This window comes from Peromyscus eremicus, chromosome 1 (assembly GCF_949786415.1).
Source record: "Peromyscus eremicus chromosome 1, PerEre_H2_v1, whole genome shotgun sequence".
NCBI classification, from domain to species: domain Eukaryota; kingdom Metazoa; phylum Chordata; class Mammalia; order Rodentia; family Cricetidae; genus Peromyscus; species Peromyscus eremicus.
In genome coordinates, this window is record NC_081416.1 from 65,196,510 (window position 1) to 65,216,049 (window position 19,540).

At 46.2% G+C, this 19,540-nt stretch overlaps 1 protein-coding gene across 1 annotated transcript in view; it reads left to right on the forward strand.

The window, feature by feature from the left end:
* Positions 1 to 4,768: 4,768 nt before the first annotated feature.
* C1H10orf143 (chromosome 1 C10orf143 homolog) overlaps positions 4,769 to 19,540 on the forward strand; it is a 28,642-nt gene continuing 13,870 nt past the window's right edge. The window contains exon 1 of the mRNA XM_059250447.1: positions 4,769 to 5,538. Coding sequence (XP_059106430.1) covers positions 5,470 to 5,538 — 69 coding nt within the window. The 5' untranslated portion in view covers positions 4,769 to 5,469. The remainder of the gene's footprint in view (positions 5,539 to 19,540) is intronic.

Below are 19,540 nucleotides of genomic sequence, written 5' to 3' on the forward strand. Positions count from 1 at the left end.
AACAATCAATTTGTGAGGTGGGAGTGGGATTTAAGACACAGGACCCTCAATCAGCAAATAAGAAAACCACTGCACAGTGACCAGTATCAGAGAGCTGAGGCCACCCAGGGGACCAGGGTGGCTGCTGTAGGTCAGGTAGCAGACATAGATAGCTCCTCTGAGGAAGGGACAATCAGTTAAAACCTAAAAACTGAGAGAGGGGACCAGGTGCCATGTGGAGAAGGGAGGAATCTTCAGAAAAGATGATGTCATCATCATATCTCAAGAAATTGTGAGCTCCAATGGTAAAAGAACTTTATACTAAACCCCCAAAGAAGAGCTGAAATAAGAGGACAAGAACATTATTAAATGCTCTCTGCAAGCCAGACTCCATGCTAGTAGACAATGAACATGTGATCTTTCACCTCTCAGTAGGAAGGGTGAGGTGGCAGCTCTTTTTCTAAAAAAAAGTCATTGGAGTTTGGGGTTGAGGGATGGAAGTAATGATTTTGCAAGAGAGATGCATCCAAGTTTTCACACACACACACACACACACACACACACACACACACACACACACACACATTGGCAAGATGGCTCAGTGGGTGAAAGTAGTTGCTGCCCAAGTCTGGAGACCCAAAGTGGATCTCCAGAACCCATGGGAGATGCAGAGAACTGACTACTGAAAGTAATCCTCTGACCTCCACACATTTGTGGAGAGACTTATGCACCTGAACTCATACGCACATCATACACGTATAATAATAAATAAGTAAATATGTAAACATCCAAATATAAAAATTTAAATGAAAAACAAAGACCGTGGATAGACAATTTTCCAAAGAAGATAAACAGATGGCCAATAAGCACCTGAGGTGATCAGCTTCATTAGTTATTAGGGAATAGAAATCAAAGCATTTTGACATAGCATTCCACTCATCAGGGTGGCTGTCGGCAAGAGTACCACGTGTCAGATGACAAACAAAGAAATGGAAACTCTTGTGCTTTGTTGGCGGGAATGGAAAACATTTGCAGCCACAACCAAAAGTTGTGTTTCAAAAAGAAAGAAAGATCAGTTACCCACTAGCCAGCAATTCTTCTTCCAGAAATATACATCAGGTAACTGAAGCAGGGGGCACCGTGTTTTCTAGCGGCATTTTCCCACAAAATGGAAAAACATGGAAGCAAGCCAGGCACCCAGTGATGAACGAATGCATACACATCATGTAATTGACCCATAGAATGAATGTGGTTCTGCCTCAGGAAGGAGGAAACGTTGACACATGCTACAGCGCTGATGAACTTGAAAGCATTCATACTCAGCAGAGCCGCTACACAGATCCAGATACTCTGACTCCAATTATGTCAGGTACCAAGGCTGGTCAGATTTACAGACAGCCTGGCATGGTGGTGCACAACTGTCATTTCTACACTCAACGAGGTAGAGGCAAGAGGATCACTCTGAGTTTGAGTCCAGCCAGGACTACATAGTGGGGCCCGGTTCCAAACCAAGCAAACAAGCACAAACTTACAAAGACAGTAGAAAGGTGGGTGGCAAAGGGAGTCAGTTTTTATGGGGCCATTTTCTGCTGGGGGAGATGAGTTATTTTGGAAATGGGCAGTGTTAGAATTCCTAGCCACTCCCCTAGCTACATGACTGTGGTGCGCTGGCAAGATGTTTAGTCATCCCAGGGCCTTAAGTCCTACTAATTTGTGCGCTGTGTGATCATGTAATTTGTGCACAGTGTGATCACGTAATCTATGCGCACGTATGAGGTAGCTACATAAGCCCATATGCGCATGTGCGGCAGGGAGGTGGGGTACCTATAAAAGCAGGTTCCACTTATTCCTCCTCCCCCTTCCTACACGGTCATTCCCCATAGGCCTCAGCACATCCCTTCTGTTCCCTTCCCTTAAAAAATTCTTATAGTGGATTTTGTTGTACCTCGTGGCTTTTCTCGCACGGTAAACAGTGCCGCTTAATGAATAACATTGTGATGCTTAATAAATAACAGGCAGGGGTTTACCCCACACTGTGAATGTGTTTAGCTACTGAGCACCTCAAAGTGGCTAAGATGAACCAAGTTTGAAGGTAACCTCAGCATTAGGAGGTGGAGGCTGGAGGATCTCTGTGATTTTGAGGCCAGGCTAGTCGACACAGAGAGTTCCAGGCCACCTAGGGCTATAGCATGAGACCCTGTCTCAAACAACATCAACAACAAAAGTTTAAGATAGAGTTTAAATAATAGATGAGGTCTAGTACACATCTTGCAGTCAGTTCTGAAACGACCAGTGTTTGGTAAATATCATCTGAGCTCAAGTCTCTTTTCTTTTTTACAGCACTGGGGATCAAACCGGGTCTACCACTGAGATCCATCTCCAACCTTTCTACATATGCCCACTGTTGTACCTAGCTCATGGGCTAAGGATGTGGGGAAATGGTCCTGGAGTTGTCCTGAGCATCTTTAAAAGAAAAGAGAGCAGGCTCAAAGTGGAGCTGCTCCTAAAAGGTCCAGGATTCCAGACACTTATGTGAATTATCTGTAAGACCTGACCCTCTGAGGGATCAGCAGAGAGCCAAAACGCACTGAGCTGACAAGATGTCATTAACACTCCTATAAAAGAAAGGGATCTTGAGTCTTAAGGCAACACAGGCTGGGGAGAGATGCCCCTCCCCCATCAATGCCTGAGGCAGATGGGAGGTCATAAGAGTGGGAGAGCTGTCCTTGCCCCTCATTAGCTGCAGCATTCGCGAGAGTGGCCACTACACCCTGCCTGGACAGCACAGTAGAGCTGGTCCTGAAGGTGTAGGTGTGGGAAAACCAACCCTGAGGATGTGAAAGTCAGAGAACTGGTCCCGCCCCTTGCTCATTGCTGCAAGGGCTGAATTAGCCAGGGCAATGCAGGAGAGCTCACCTTGGTGGCCAAGACAGGGGAGAGCTGGCAGGCTGACCAACCCTGCAAGTACCCAGGCCCAGAACCAGGGTTATGTGTTGGCCCACTCCAACATTCACCCCATCTGTGACCTGCAGGAGCACGGGAGTAGGGAGTTAGTGGGGTAGGGATGGGGTTAGTCCTGTAGACCCAGGCTGCAGGATCTCCACAACACAGGGCAGCAATCGGATGTTCAGGAAGAGTCCCAGTGGGGGTCCAGCGTCGATGGTGCAGCAGAGACCAGGGGCCTCGAACCACACCAATGATTCTTTTCAATCAACGCCTGCATGTAAAAATACATGGATAAAGGGGTTTACTGTGTGACTGGCTCGCTGTGTCACACTGCAGCTTCCATGACGAGATTTTTCCCTTTTTCCTTTTTTTCCTCCGTTTTTCTCTTAAATTTTATTTTCTTTTTGGGGGGTAGAGAGGAAGATGGGTGGGATTGGGAGGCATGATGTGAAAGACACAGAATAAATTAAAAAATAAGAAAAAGAGAAAGGGATCTTGAACAACTTGGTATACTCTCAGTGTTGCTGTTTTCATCCTTTTTTATACAAGGGTTTATTTTTATTGCTCCTAACTCTTCATTTTTTGAGGGTGTGTGTGAGTGCTGGCCTAAGATGTTGGATCCCCAGGAGCTGGAGTTACAGGTAGTTGTGAGTCAGCTGACATGGGTGCTGGGAACTGAACTCCTTCACTCTGCAAGAGCAATAGACGCTCTTAACCAATAAGTCATCTCCCCAGCCCATGCTTTTTGTTTTGGTTTTTGAAACACTGTTTTTTCTATGTAATCCCTATGCAGAACAAGCTGTCCTGGAACTCACAGAGACCTGCCTGTCTCTGCATCCCAAATGCTGGGGTTAAAGGTGTACACCAACAAGCCCAGCCCTGTGTTTTGTTTTTGAGACAGTTTCTAGTAGTCCAGACTAGCCTCCAACTCGCTGTGATGATGACCTTTGAACTCCTGATCCTCCTTTCTCCACCTACCTTCCTCCCTTTTAAAAAACCCCTTCTAACTATTCTGTTCCTGTAGAGAATGCTGATTAATAGACTAGGCAAGAACTCCAACACCAGAGAGACACATTGCCCAGCCTCTTTAAAAAATTCAAAAGATTCTGAATTCCAAAAACACACCTGGTGGGAAGGGGGTGTGACACAAGACTGTGAATAGCCAGTGTCAGTGTCAGCCCAGGAACACTGAGGAGTGACATTCCATCTAGTGAGTACTTGGCTTAAAATACTTTGATTTTTTTTTCTTTGAGGTGGGGTCTCTCTATGCAGCCCTGGCTGTCCTGGAACTTTTTAAGTAGACCAGGCTGGCCTCAAACTCACAGAGATCCACCTGCCTCTGCCTCTCTAGTGCTGGGATTAAAGGTATATGCCATCACACCTAACCTGCAAAATTCGTTAAAATAGGTAAATATCTCCCAGTCCCCTATCAGTCGCCAATGTTATCTCTTACAGGAAACTGAGGTAAGAGAGCCACCTGGAGATTCTGCAGCAGCGACCTAAGGACAGCTTCATGCACTCCTAATGGTTTCCTGTGGTAAACTCAAAGTGCCTCAATAGAGAAGTGTGGAGTGTGGCCAGGGGTCACGTGGCTCAGAAGAACGTGTTGTTAAAACCCACTTTGCAGAAGCGTTGCCACCAGCACTCCTCTTGGTGATGTGAAGGCTGTCACCGCTCCAGGAAGCTAACGTTGAACGAGAACTGGAAAAAGACACCCTACTTCCTAGAACTCTGCTTCAAGCCACCTTCTCTACTTCTCACTGGTTCAAACCAGCTCACATGCTCACTGCTAGCCAATCACTGCCCTATTTTAATTCTTCAAAAAGGCATAGGGGTCTGGGAGCTTTGATACAGAAGAGTTCAGAGCTTTGCGGTGGGCCTGGAGGGAGGAAGAGGCTGGACAAGCTACCGCAGGAACCCTGGCCTAGTCTCCAAGAAGTCGGTGTGCAGCCTTGCGCAAAGCCGGGGCCTGGAGCCGCACCCCACTCCCGATATCTGTGGCCGTCCCTGCCCCCGGTGGTGCTGCCGGGGGCCTGCTCACGACCAGCTATCAAAAAACGGCAGGGCGCTGCCCACAAGGCGGAGATAAGAATTTGCGTTTTTCTCGCACCACCAAGCAAAGCTATTAGCGGTCAGACCGCAACTCCCGGGCTAGCGCAGCCTCACCCATGCCTATTGGTCTGCGGCTCCATCAATCAGGACTCAGTAACCAATCATAAGGGAAAAGAGGCGGGCGCGCCTCCCGCGGACCAAGGGTTGCAGAAGCCTGGCAAATACTAAACAAACGACCTTTGGGACTGACTTTGTGAGCCGAGAAGCGACAAGATAGTCACAGCTTGCTAGGCGTCCACCTGTGGCGGGTGAACGAATCCCTGCACCTCGGGCCGTAGGAGACTCGAGTTTCGGCTACTCCTGCCTGCAGCTCTCGGTGGGGCACAGTCGGTGTCCCGCAGGCTACGCCCCACGCCTCCTCATTGGCTCCTCCAGGCACGTGGTAGGGTGGTCCCGCCTCCCGGTGGCCTGAGAGGCGGCACGCAAAGCCGCATGGACAGCTTGGCGCCAGGCCGATGGAGACGACGGAGGATCGAGGAGCTGCCGGTTGCAGGGGACGCGGTAAGCTCCGGGCAGGGCGCGAGCCGAGGGAGGCGGCGCCCTAGCTGGCGTGCGGGAGGCTAAGGCGTGGCCCTTCCGGACGGCGGGCCGGCTGGGCGGTGGAAGCCTGCTGCCGAGGCGGGGCCGGGGGCGGGGCCGAGCAGGGGACAGTCCCGCCCCTCCGGCTGCGCTTGCGCATAGGTGCGTAGACGTGTGCTCCGTAATATCGTGTTATGGAGTTTATGAATTACAACCTGTGCCTTAAGTCCTGTCTGGCCACCCATCCTTAATAAGCAAACTGATAGATCCAAGTTAAAAGTAGAAAGCAGAAAAATATTTATTTACTGCAGCCACGTTGGAAGAGGGACAAAGGGACCCAGGTGAACCCCTCCGACTTGGGAATCCTGAAGTGAGAGTAAAGGTGAAATAGAGAGCCAAGAATATCTAAGCAGTCCGTGTCAGAAGTGTGGTCCGGCCAACACTGGCCCATCATTGTCACCTTGTGAGGTGGTCTGACAGGTTAGAACTGTGTGAACTCTTTCCACTGATCCATCTCTCCAGCCCCCCTCTTTACACATTCTTATAGAAGTTCCTCATCAGATTCATGATTGCAGAAATCCTCTCCCACGCCGAACCTTTGTATATTGTAAGAAAGTTAGTTTTAACTTCTGCATTTAGATCTGTGTTCTATGTCCATCAGAATAGCACAGAGCAGATTCAGAATAACTGGGTTATTTTGTGAGTACTAAGTTCTCAGCACCCTTTGTGGAACAGCTTTTTTTCTTCCCAGTAATTACCTTTGTAGCTCTGTTGGAAATTAGTTCCTTTTTAAATGGGAGGGCTTTTTCTGGACTTTCAGTTGATCAATATATTCACCTTTGTGATAGTACAATACAGTCTGAAGTGCTGTGGTTTGAATGGGAGGTTCCTGAAAAGGCCACGCCCATGCTAAAGGTTGATTGACATTTCATCACTGTGGAGAGTTGAAATGTTGCAGGTCTTACAGATTGAGAACTAAGATTCTCTCCAGCTGTCCTTAGTCACTTATAGCTATTCATCACCCACCTCTATATCTCTGTCACCTACCCTTGCAGCTATCAGATTAAAGCTTTGGGGATGTTTTAACTTAGGAGACCATTAGCTTCCATGAGCCCTCAAATAGAAACCTGTAAGATGGACTTGTTTCTTTGATTGTAACCTGCCTATCTGATGCATCAGTGTGTTTAGTAAATGCCTTAAGTTATCACATCTGTCTCCGCTTCCACAATGGAACACATCATTCAGAGTCCTTGTTTCCGAGTCACTCAGAATGAACCATTTCTTATTTCCTTTGAAGGTGAAGTTGTGTTTTGTGTTTTGCAGACACTTTGCTTGAAGTCAGTGTTGAGATCTGTAAACGCAATTCTCAAAGTTCGTTCTTTTTGTAGATTATGTCAGCCATTCTGGGTCCCTTGAATTCCCATATGAATTTTAGGATCTGCCTTTTAATTCCTGCAGACAGGTCAGCCAGAGTTCTGCTGTGCTGAGACTTGACCCCAGAGCCATGGTGTGCTAGGCAGGTGTTCTACCACTGAGTGAGACCCCTAGGTCATTCTCCCATACACCCTTTTGTAAAATTTTAGTTTGACACAAGTTGGCTTTAAATTTGTGGTTCCAATTTAATCCCATTCCAGTCTGAGAACATACTTAGTATGACTTGTATCCTTTTAAATTTATGACAATGGCTTCTTCCATGGCCTCAAATGTGGTTGGCTTTGGGGAATGTTTTGGTTTTTCATTTTTATTTTTTTTTTAAGATTTATTTACTTATTATGTATACAGTGTTCTGTTTGCATGTATCCCTGCAGGCCAGAAGAGGAAGCCAGATCTCATACAGATGGTTGTGAGCCACCATAGGGTGCTGGGAATTGAACTCAGGACCTCTGGAAGAATAGCCAGTGTTCTTAACCTCTGAGCCATCTCTCCAGCCCCATTTTTATTTTTTTGAGACAGGATCTTTCTACATAGCCCTGGCTGTCCTGGAGCTCATTACTTAAGCCAGCCTGGCCTTGAATTTACAGAGATCCACCTGGCTCTGCCTCCCAAATGCTGAGATTAAAGGATATGTGTTATGACAACTGGTTGAAGTGAATTTCTTGTATACCATAATTGAATCTGACTATGGATGTCTTGTCACATGACTATTGATATTTAAAACTCTTTCATCTTTTTTTGGAGGCAGTCTTACCACATAGCCCTGGTTGGCCTGGAATTCACTATGGAGACCACGTTGGCCTCAAACTTAAAGTGATCTTCCTGGCTTTGCTTCTCAAGAGGTTTTTGTTGTTGCTTGCTTTTTGAGTTAGGATGTCATATACCTGAGGCTGACCTTCAATTCAGGATGTAGCCATGGATGACCTTGCACTTCTAATGCTGCCTCAGCTTGTGCAGAGCTGGGATTACAGGCTTTCCCCACATTATTTGTTCTCTATTTAGCCATTCCTTGCTTAATCTTTCCTGTTTTCCTCTTTAGGCTTAATGGGTTGGTTTGTTTGTGCGTTTGTTTTGTTTTGACTGTGTGCTGTTTCCCTCATTGGTTACTTAGTTGCCGCTTTGCTGTTTGATCTAGTGTGTACCTTCAGTTGACACAGTCACTGTCAGGCTGCAGCAAGCCCCTTCATGGTGAAGGAGCTCCCGTGTTTCTCCTCTCAAGGACGTTCCCCTCTGTTGCGGTCCTACATGCTGCACTGTGCTGTTTACCGTGTCACTCACACAAGCCTTAACCAGGCCGGACCCTGCTTAGCGTCAGGATCAAGAGATCTGCTCCTGGAAGGTGTCATTCCATAGACTTCTGTTTAAGCCGTTATACTTTAGAGAGGTTTCCATAGCAGGAACCAAGAGACCATACATTTACTGACAGAGTTCCATCATAGTTCGAGTCTTCTTTCCGTCCATATTTCCTTCTGGAATGTTGAGGGTCAGGGGTTGTTTTGCGTTTGTTGATGATTAGATCCAGAGATTTGTGTATACTTTGTGCCCTAATACTGAACAGAAACATCTGATGTCTTTTAATATTTTAATATTAAAAGCCCCTTTTAATATTTTTTCTTAGTGTTAATATTTCTTCTTAGTGTTTTTTCAGTTTTAGGAAATCAAACACAAGGCCTTCTACATGTTAGGCGAGAACTCTGCTACTCAGTGGCGTCCCTAGATTACTTTGGGAATTTTTAGAGGACAGATCTGCTGGTGATAATTATTTTGTCCTCTTGTTTGTCAAAGTATTTCACTGTGTGTGTGTGTGTGTGTGTGTGTGTGTGTGTGTGTGTGTGTGAAGATGATGATGATGATGATGCTAGGGTTCATATACAGGGCCTCACATATAATAGACAAGAGTTCTGTTGCCAAGCTACATCCCCAGCTTTCTTTTTGAAACAAGATCTTACTACTTTACCCACACTGACATTTAATTTGTTCTGTAGCTAAAGCCGACTTTGAACTTGTGATGCTCCTGCAAGCCTCCCAAGTAGCTAGAATTATAGGCCCATGCCACTGGACATAGCTAGGTGTCTCAAATTCGATGGCATCTGTAACCCCAGAGGTCAAAGAATCTCGGTAATTGCAAGCACAGTATCATGGAGAAAACTGTGGCAGAGACAGCTAATGAGCAAATTGTTCGAAGGTACTGATAGAAAAATGTAAAAGCAGCCAGAGACACGCTGTGTGTGTGTGTGTGTGTGTGTGTGTGTGTGTGTGTGTGTGGAGACACAAACATAGAGGGCTGTGACTTCACACTGGAAATGGTCCTAGCAGAACAGTGGTTTCCTCAGTGATGGACGATACCCAGTGACAGTTACCTTTCGTGTTCAGTTTCTGATAACTCTTAGGACTGTTTTTAAGCCGAGCAGCCTTCTCTCTGAAAGTGTCTAATTTGCCACTCATTGCGTCCAGTGCAGTTTTCATCTCAGGAACTGTAACCTTCCGTTTGGATCATGCACACACACACACATATGTCCCATGTCTAACATTTTGAGCATATGTAGTTATAGGAACCCTGCGAGTGCTCTCTTCTCATTCTTCATTTTCAAACCAGAAGAATTTGTTTTGGCCTGGTTCTGTGACCCTGTGGACAAGCAGAGTATCATGTTGGGGAGTGAGGCTGCTCATTTCACAGCGCTGTGGGCAGAGAGAGAGGAAAGGGGGATGATAGAGAGGAAGGGGTTGAGGACGAGATGTACGCTTTAAAGGCACACCCCATGACTTGCTGTCAGGCCATGCCTCTTATTAGCCACTGAGGCTATGATTTCATTAGTGAGGTTAGCACCCTCACTGTCCATCTGTCGGAACACGATCCAAGAATGGAGTTGTGTGAAGAGAATTCTGAGTGCTTGTGAGAAAGCAGAATGAGATTCTTGTGACTTAAGTTTCTACTTTTTAAATTTTATTTATTTATATTTTATGTACATTGGCGTCTTGTCCAAATGTATGTCTGTGTGAGGGTGTTAGATCCCATGGAACAAGTCTTACAGACCGTTGTGAGCTGCCATGTGGGTGTGCTGGGAATTGAACCCAGGTCTTCTGGAAAAGCAGCCAGTGCTCTTAACTGCTGAGCCATCTCTGGAGACCGTGACTTCAGTTTTTTAAAACATGGAATTGTTCTGGGACCGTGTTTACATGCTCCTCTAGATGTAGCAGACAGGAGTGAGCTTACTCCAGTCACTCATTATTGCTTGCTGCTGTTATCCTGTATGTGCCTCTGTGGAGAACTACATTTTTGCCATGTGTGGCTTGCCATGTGATTTTGTACAGCTTGAACTCCTGAGAACTTTACTCATGTGACTCTTCTTAACCGTCAGAATACAAATTGTCTGATACTCTAAGCTGCCTATTGCATGAGACTTTAGTTCGCCCCATTTATGGTCTCCATTTTCCCAGGTCCCACTGCCACTACAGTGGTAAACACCCATCACCTCTGGGACCCCATCTCGGAATACTGCTGCATTGGGATCAAGCCCTTAGTTCATGAGACTCTGGGGGACACTTACTATACAAACTGTTATACCTAATAATTTTTTATTGGTCAGACATTATCAATTAGAGGTGTAGTAGTTTGAATAAGAATGGCCTCTGTAGGCTCACATATCCAAATGCTTAGTTAGCTGTGATTGGCACTATTTAAAAGGATTAGGAGGATCAAGAGGTGTGGCCTCACTGGAGGAAATGTGTCACTGGGGGTGGGCTTTGAGGTTTCAAAAGCCCATGCCAAGCCCAGTATCTATCCCTTTTCCAGCCTGTGGATCAGGATGTAACTCTCAGCTACTGGACTAAACTTCTGAAACTGTAAGAAAGCACCCAGTTAAATGCTTTCTTTTAATAAGAGTTGCCTTTGTCATGATGTCTCCTCACAGCCACAGAACAGTGACTAGGACAAGAGGCATGGGTGACATCCACATCAGGAAAAGCTCACCCCAGCATGATGGTGACTTGTGAAAGCTGCGTCCCTGCAGCTTCCTGAACAGCAAGCAGGCGGGCAGTCCACAGAGTCCGCGGTTCCCAACAACTGTTTGCTGCTTACAGAAATCTGGGGAGGGACTTCGTGCACCTCGGAACTTTCTGAGTTTCCTCAGTCTTATAAAATTGAGCTTTCCATTTCCTTAGCTTTCTAAAAAGAGCTTCCCTCCAGGAGGATATATTTCAATTCATAGGAAATGGCTACACAACACAGAGGTACCCAATAACACTTAGTTTGAAGGACTTTTTAGAAGTTTGGGCTGGGCTAGAGAGAGAAGATTCCCAGCATCCACATGACAGCTCATAACTGCCTGTAACTCCAGTTCCACAGTATCTGATGCCCTCTGCTGGCCCCAGTGACCACCAGGCAAGCAAGTGGTACATAGATAACACTTGCAGGCAAAACACCCATATACATGAAATAATCAATGAATCAATAAATAAAAATAAAAAAATTAAGAGCTTCCAGCCCCAGAGCTTGCTTCTTCAGAACCTTTGAGCCATGGGGTCCACGTGGATGAAGAAGCCAATACATAGTCTGAAGTTCAAAGACAAAAGATAAAGTGTAGGTCCAAGTTACCTATGTGCACCCGTGGAGGCTGACGGAGCAGATAAAAGAGATGCTGGGGACGGGGACCTTGTTGTGAGTTGTTGCTGCTGTCAACAGCGCATCTGGAACTTCTGTCACCATCTGGTCACCAAGACCACCATTGAGACATCTGCCTTGTTCACAACTGGAGCAGCCCTAGCCTGAATTCTGTAGCATTCTGACTGGCTGTGTTCTCAGAGGTGTGCAAATGTATTGTAGATAGAAGAAATCACCTCTTCTGCTAAAAGCACAAAAGTCTTAAGACTGTCAATTTTAAGTGTTCCCTGCCTTGTTTTGACTGGGAATGTTTTAAAGATTATCTTAGAAAAAAAGTTCATCAGCAGCTACTTCACAGCCAACCAAAAGCACCAGGGGCCGGGTGTGGTGGCTCACGCCTTTAATCCTAGCACTTGGGAGGCAGAGGCAGGTGGATCTCCGTGAGTTCAAGGCCAGCCTGGTCTACAAAGCGAGTTCTAGGACAGCCAGGAGTGTTATACAAAGAAACCTTGTCTCATAAAAACAACAAAAAGCACCAGGGACCTGACTTTGTTTCCTGGCTTTGGTCTCGCCTCTGTGAATTCTTCTGAGGGCAAAGGCAGCAGTGTGGTATATCGTGTCCTGGCAGACTAGCTTTTCCTAGCTATTCTTTTCATGGACACCCTCAGGCAGGTCAGGCTCGTAGTCCAGAGATAACAGACTCAAGAATGTCGAGAGGACAGGTAATTTTGAGTTCCAACCTGGAGTATTTTTGATGCAGGTACACAGACTTGGATGTAAATGAACCAGAAAGCTTCAGTCTGTCTTGTTTACTAATTCTTACTGTTATTAACTGGTTTAAAAACTGGGGATGGGAGGGTAGGTGGGTGAGAGGATGGAACTGTGTTTTATCCCTCTGTTCTATCTATGGGGAACTTCAGGACCTACCTTTGCTAACACTTGGGAAATTATCCAATAAAGCCAGTAGTCCTTGTCAGCAAAACCACTTAAACGTATTGATGGCTTTAACACCCTCCCAGAAACCCTAAGGGGTCTAACTTAAAAGTACGAAGATGGAGAGCTGAATCTGCCCGTTTCACTCCGTCGGATGCAGATTTGATAGCTCGTCTGCTGAGTGCGGTCCCCAGTGGAACCCTAATGAGCACCCGCTGATGAGGCAGGGCCTTCCAACAAAACCCTTTGCTTTGCCCTTTGGTGGTTATTAAGATTTTCTTCCTCAGTCATTATAGCCCACTCCTCAAGAAACAGGCTACTGAGCCCTCACCCCCCACTTTTTCTCTTAGAATCTGCTGAGCTGAGTGCTGTGCCTGACTTGGTTTAGTTATGTTTGGCCATGCTCCTCCTTGGTAAAAGAAATGGGTCAGTGGTTCGTCTTTGGTTGTGCCCCTGACCTAAGTGTTCTCCTACAGCTACACAGAGTACCAGTCTGTTGTAGCTGGGGTCGGATTTTATTATAGATGCACAGAAAAGTAGAGAGGAGATAAGGGCCCACAGGAAGACAACGTTCCCTGGCTAGGGGACCTCCTGCATGGCTGCTGTATTCAGCAGCTGCCCTGGAAGGACGGTGGGTTGGCTTCTCTGATTGTCAGGTGCTTGGCACCAAGAGAGGTACTTAGTATGTGTCCTGGGAACACCACCTTGTCCATCTGACTCGGAGAGCACACGCGTTTCACTGAAAAGACATGAAGGGGGCCTAGAAGAATGTGTCATATTGCTGATATTTCCAAAACATTTATTTAGGAAAAACTAGGATTCAGTTGTGTCATAACGAAATGCAGTATTTTGTACAATTAATTCATGCTAATGAAAAAGAAAAAAAAGCAGCCTGTGATTCTAGCAGTTGGGAGGCTGAGGCAGAAGGATCACTGTGAGTTCAAGGCCACCCTGTGCTACACAGTGAGTCCAGGTCAGCCTGGGCTGCAGAGTAATACTATGTCTCAACAAACCAAACCAAACCCAAACAAAAACTATCATCGTGTGTAATCTGCTTTCCTGATCTGGACTGTAGCTTGCTTCTTCTGACTTCTCTTAGAGTTCTGAAGACTATTGTCGCATGAACTTGGAGTCAGTTTTCTTTAAGGGTGTGGTTCCTGATAAGCTGACTCTTGCATCCCCAGAAGCCATCAAGTGTCCTCAAGTAGGATTAGGGATTCATGAACCCCTTCTTATACATGCTAAAGTGTCGACTGGCTGGATCGTGAGCGGGCAACCATAGCTGTTGTGAGTTCATGAGTACAAGTGGTCCTATCATGTCCAGAAGACACGGCTTCACGCTGATCTTTCTGGATCTTTGGCTCTTGTAATCTCTGCCCTTTCTCCATGGTGACCCTTCAGCCTTGGTGGGAGGGCGTGTCCCATCTGTGGCTGAGCTTTGGCCAGCTGTGAGTTTCCGTGTTACCCAGCATGTACTGCACAGACATTTCTCTGCTGAGATCTGAGAGCTGCACTGATCTAGGAGTGTAAGAATAAAAATTTAGAGAGAGATTTGATATTGTGTCTTTTTTTTTTGTAAACAGCCTATTTAAGTCTTTTGTCCATGAAAGAAAAAGCTTAACTTACATACCACAAAGTTAACTTAAAAAAAAAAAAACCTTTATTTTATTTTATATTTATGAGTGTTTTACCTGCATGTATGTCTGTGTACCCTGTACCTGGCTGTATCTGCTGAGGTCAGAAGAAGGCACTGGATCCCCTGGAACTTGAGTATGGTTGTTGTGGTGTCCTTAGAGCTCTCCAAATGACCAGAAGACATCCAATATGCAATTGTAGAAAGCAGCTTTATTTTCAAGACAGAAAAACCAGCATGCTGGGGTCCACCTAAAATGGTGTCTACCCCAGGGTAAGACAGTCCCTTTTAAGCCTGCCTAGGGGAATTCCAGCTGTGGTTAAATGTACTTTGAGGTGATTGGGTTAGATCTTTACTGGTTGGTACAGGAATCATTTTATGATTGGCTCATGACATCTGGTCAGCAACTGTGGTTGCGGTCTCACAGGTCTGTCTGCTGTGTCAGGGGTCTGTCTGTCTGCTGTGTCAGGGGTCTGTGTGCTGTGTCCAGGGTCTGTCTGACTGAAAACAGCAAGAACAATTCTTGCTTATGGCCAGGTAGGACCTTGATTGGCTACCAGACTGGACGTTCTCCCTGAGGGTCTGATTGAAGCCAGACATGAGTCAACATAGGATGGTGGGGTAATATGGGGCAGAGGTCTTAGCAAACTAGCCCCTGAAAAAAAAAACAAAACAACTGGCCCTGTTCCTTCAGTTGTGAGCCTCCATGTGGGTGCTGGGAAGCAAACCTGGTGCCAGTGTTCTATTGCTGTGAAGAGAGACCATGACCACGACAACTCTATAGAGGAAAACATTTCATTGGGGCTGGCTTACAGGTTCAGAGGTTTAGTTCATTATCATCATGGTGGGAAGCATGGTGGCGTGGAAGCAGACATGATGCTGGAGAAGTAGCTGAGCAGTCTATATCCTGATCACCAGGCAGGAGGGAGGGAGGGGGAGGGGGAGGGGAGGGAGAGGGGGAGAGAGAGAGAGAGAGAGAGAGAGAGAGAGAGAGAGAGAGAGAGAGAGAGAGAGAGAGGAGAGAGAGAGAGAGCGCACCACTGGGCCTGGCTTAGGCCCTTGAAACCTCAAAGCTCACCCCCAGTGACACACTTCCTCCAATAGGGCCACACCTACCCCACCAAGGACACACCCCCTAATAGTGCTGCTTCCTGATGATTTAGCCTTCAAATATATGAACCAGTGTGCGCCATTCTTATTTAAACCATCACACCTCTTTACTCTATAAGAGTAGCAAGTGCTCTGAACCTCTGAGCCATCTCTGAGGTACCATTGTTGTTGTTTGCTTGTTTGATTGATTGATTAATTGATATTAAGTCTTTTGATATATCCCAGGCTGGCCTTGAACTCAGGGTTTTCCTGCTTCAGCCTTCTAGTTGCTAGTATTACCAGTGCCTGCCACATACCTGGCTGTACTATTCATCCTTATATTAGTGTCTGATCTATATTGGGTTGATTTCTATATGTGACAAGTAGCAGGTCCTCAGTCTTTTTTACATTTGAAGTGAGTCCTCTTAGCACGCTTTTCTCCTGAAGACTGTATCTCCCTTGTTGGATTTTCTTGACACTGAAGGGACACCAGCCCACTGGAGCATGTGGCTCTGGCAGCCTTGCCCTTCTCCCCCGTTCCCTCTGCCTTGCCAAGAACAGTTAGATTACTAGCCACCAAGGTCTGTTCCCTTATTTGGCCACTTCTTCCTCCTGAGGATAACTACCCAAGTCCAGCTATCGACGTATTAAAGTCCAGCAGTCAAAAGCCCCCTTTGGTTTACCAAATTAACATGCCCAATTAAAATTAAACCCCTCATCCGAACACAGGGTCTCCCATTTTACCTTTATAAGCTGCCATTTGCCTATGGGCCACGTCTGTCTCTCTATCCAGAGGCGGTCCTGTGCCCCTCCAGGACAGATACCCCTGCCTCCTTCCCCTTGTTCCCTTCCCCTTCTCCCTAGTCCTCTATCTCCTTTACCACCACATCCCAGCCCATTCTAACACAGACCTCCCCTTTTCTCTTAGAAATCAATAAAGGATCTCTCTGTGAAAACAGGTATTTGGGTGTAGTTTGTACCTAATCCAGAGGGAGCCCCCACTGTTGGTGGGGCGGGAAGTCTCATTCAGACACCATTGTCAAACATCACTTGACTGTAATGGTTTAAATGAATGTAATGTAATAAACATAATGGCTTATTTCTCAGCTTCCAATATTCTTCCATCAATCTACGTGTTTATCCTTCTACCAATAGTGTATTCTCTTGACAGGGATAATTGTATGCTGAGATTTTATTAGGCTTTGCCATCTCTTCTATATATTGTTTTGTTTTTTAAGATTCCATTCGTTGAATTCTTTAGTTCTGTCTCCAACTCGTTGGAGAGCACAGTGAAAGCCTCGGTCTGTCAATCACAGGCGTCAGGCAAATCAGCCAAGGCCTTTGTGCTTCATTTTTCTCATTCCAAGATTCAAGTGAACCCCTTACCTTCCACTGTGATATGGGGAAGAAATGAAATGCCATTTTATTTACATACAGGGTGTTTATTGGGTTCTGCTTGCTATCAGTAGATGTAATTGCTTTCTTTAAGATCTTTAGAGTTGGGGCTAGAGTTGTAGTTCAGCGATAGAGTGTTTGTTCTATCCCTAACACTACGGGAAAATTATCTTTAATGTCGTAATCCAAATGTGACATAGGCTTCTGTGTCCTGGGTAAACTCACACAAGCCTAAATCTAATCATCAGCAAGTCCACTGAGTACATTTGTCCTCCCTACTCCTACCCCCAAGCTCAGCTTTTTATTGAACATGTGACAGGAGAGGTCTGAGCTGCACCTGACTCCTCAGACCTTGCATTTGTCTCTGATCTCCTTTCAGCTGGGGCAGTGGTGGCAAGGCTTGGCAAGGCTGCAGGATCGCCTTCCAGTGCTGCACAGCTGTGGGCCAGGCCTCTAGGCCCTGACTGCAGGCCAAGCTCTCAGCGTCCACAGTGGCCCAAGTCTTTGCCAACAGGCCAGGTCCAGAAGGTCCAAATTTATAACAGCACTTTATGAGGACTCCAGTGTTGTCCTTGGAGATGGTCACCGCACCCACCATCCATGCACATAAAGACAGAATAGTTCAGGCAGGCTTGGAGATGGTGTGATGTGGGCTGCCAGGCATGGGGCTAGTCATGGCATGAAAGGAGAGTCTCACCACAGTGTATTCTCAGACTCCGCCAGGATGGAGCACCTTGGCAGCTGAGAGAAGGCCTGTGTCCTTCTCTGTTTTTTGGTGTTTTGAGTAGCCCAGGCTGGCCTCAAACGTGGTGATCCTCCTTCCTCTACCTACTCCCTTTTTTTATAATTAAAAATAATAAATATAATATATATATCTTTATTTATATTTATTATTTTTAATTATGTGTAGGTGAGTGTGTGTCTACATGTGGGTATGTGCAGGTGCCTGCAGAGGCCAGAGGCTTTGGATACCTTGGAGCTGTGAGGGGCTGACTCAGGTCCTCTGAAGAGCAGCAAGTGCTCTTAATTGCTGAGCCATCTCTCCAGTCCCTTCCCCACACCTTTTTATTAAAAGTGGAAGACTGAGTTTTCCCCTTACTCTTCTCCATTGCTTCCTCAAGGTGACCATCTGGCCTAGCGTTAGTTGGCCTGTTATTTTGCCCTTGGCTTGTTGATACTGTAACTCACCATCTCCTTGCCAAGTGGACTTGGCTGGAAATTACTGGAAGATCTTGCCTGCTCAGTTGAGAGTCTTTTGAATACTGCTCATGGCCGAGTGAGGTTGCAGCATCAAGATGTCGAGGTCTGTCTGGTGAGAGCCCCTGACGTCCTTGTAAGGTAGAGACCAGGAGTGAGTAAGAGTCCTAACTTCTGGCCGGCCCCTCTCTGCTTGACATTCTGTCAGATTTCATTGTGCTGTAGGAAGCAAATCTCTCAAGAGTGCAAGGTCATTTTCCAAATGAAAATGTCATCAGGAAGGAGTCTTTGCTTGATGGAAACCATGCTTTGACTCTAAATGGCAATCTGTGGGGCTTTATTAATCTCGATTCCTGGAAGTCCCCGCTCCCTGTACAGTCTGATGGCCATCCAACTGCAGCATAAGGAAGCTTCTTTATTATGGCAGATAGAGTGGAGGAAAGCTCGCGAAACCATCCGCTACACTTCCTGTAGCTGGACATGAAGAGTGATGTACATGCAGAATGCTTATCAGCACCAGGATAAGGCTGATAATAAAGCTTCTCAAAATACCTTCAAAAGGAAGGGTTAGATCATGGTTGCTACTATGTATTATTCCCATTATTATTTTGATGACATGTCACTGTATAGCCCAGGCTGGTCTCAGACTTGTGATCTTCCTGCCTTCCCTTTCCTAGTGCTGGGATATATATGTACACCCCCATGCCTGGAAGATTAAGTTATTTCTTTTATGTTCATTTTTATATAAAATACATTTTCTTGTGGACTTGGCATCGGTGCATTACTGATCTCTAATGACTCTGGTTTTCTAATTTTTTAATTTTAATTAATGGGTTTTTTTTTGAGACAGTGTCTTACTATGTAGACCAAGCTGGCCTTGAGCTCACAGAAGTCCACCTGCCTCTGCCTCTGAGGTGCCAGAATTGAAGACGTGCACCACCATGCCTGGCTTGGTTTTCTGAGTTGTGCTATGCATATATCACTCATGCTGAATCACATTAACACACGTAGTATAAGTGCTTCCCCTGGGTGTTTGGATATTCTAGAGTGTGCCGTCTCTTCCTTCTGCTTACTGTGGAGACTCTGCAGTGCTTTCCTGTTGGAGACGTCACAGGGCAGCGCTCAGTTTTTATCCACCCCACTCTTCTAGAGTTTCGAGTAGGAAGGTGAACTTGGGAAGATGTTTCATAGTCTGGAGTCATACCCACCAAGGAGCCGCTGTGTGGTCCCCTGGGTCCTCAGTCCCTGTTGCATTTCCAGGAGTCCCAGGGTCATGTCCCATCTGGTTTCTGGAAGGGCTCATCTTGTCAGCACAGAAACCATGCTTTGAATCTCATTTCTGGCAAATTGCTAAGTCTTAACCCCCTCCTCCCTCTGGACTCTTCATTCATTAGGGTCATTTGGGCCCATCACTTCCAATAAAGGAAGTATCCACATCACCAAAGAAGTGGCCCCCTTCCTCCTCAGGGAGGGCAGCTGGACATTCTGAGGCCTGTCCCAACTTTGTCCCATCACTGAGGCAGCAGGATCATGACTTGTATTTTAATTCCTGCCTCGTCTGCAGAGGTGTCTGCTCAGCTCCGCCCCTGATTCAGCTGTGCTCAGATGAGGCCGCTGGTCTCTTGATCTGCTTCAATTACTGTTAAGTAATGGGGTCTTTGTGTCTGGTTGGGATTTTAATTTTGTTTATGTAGTGAAGTGTC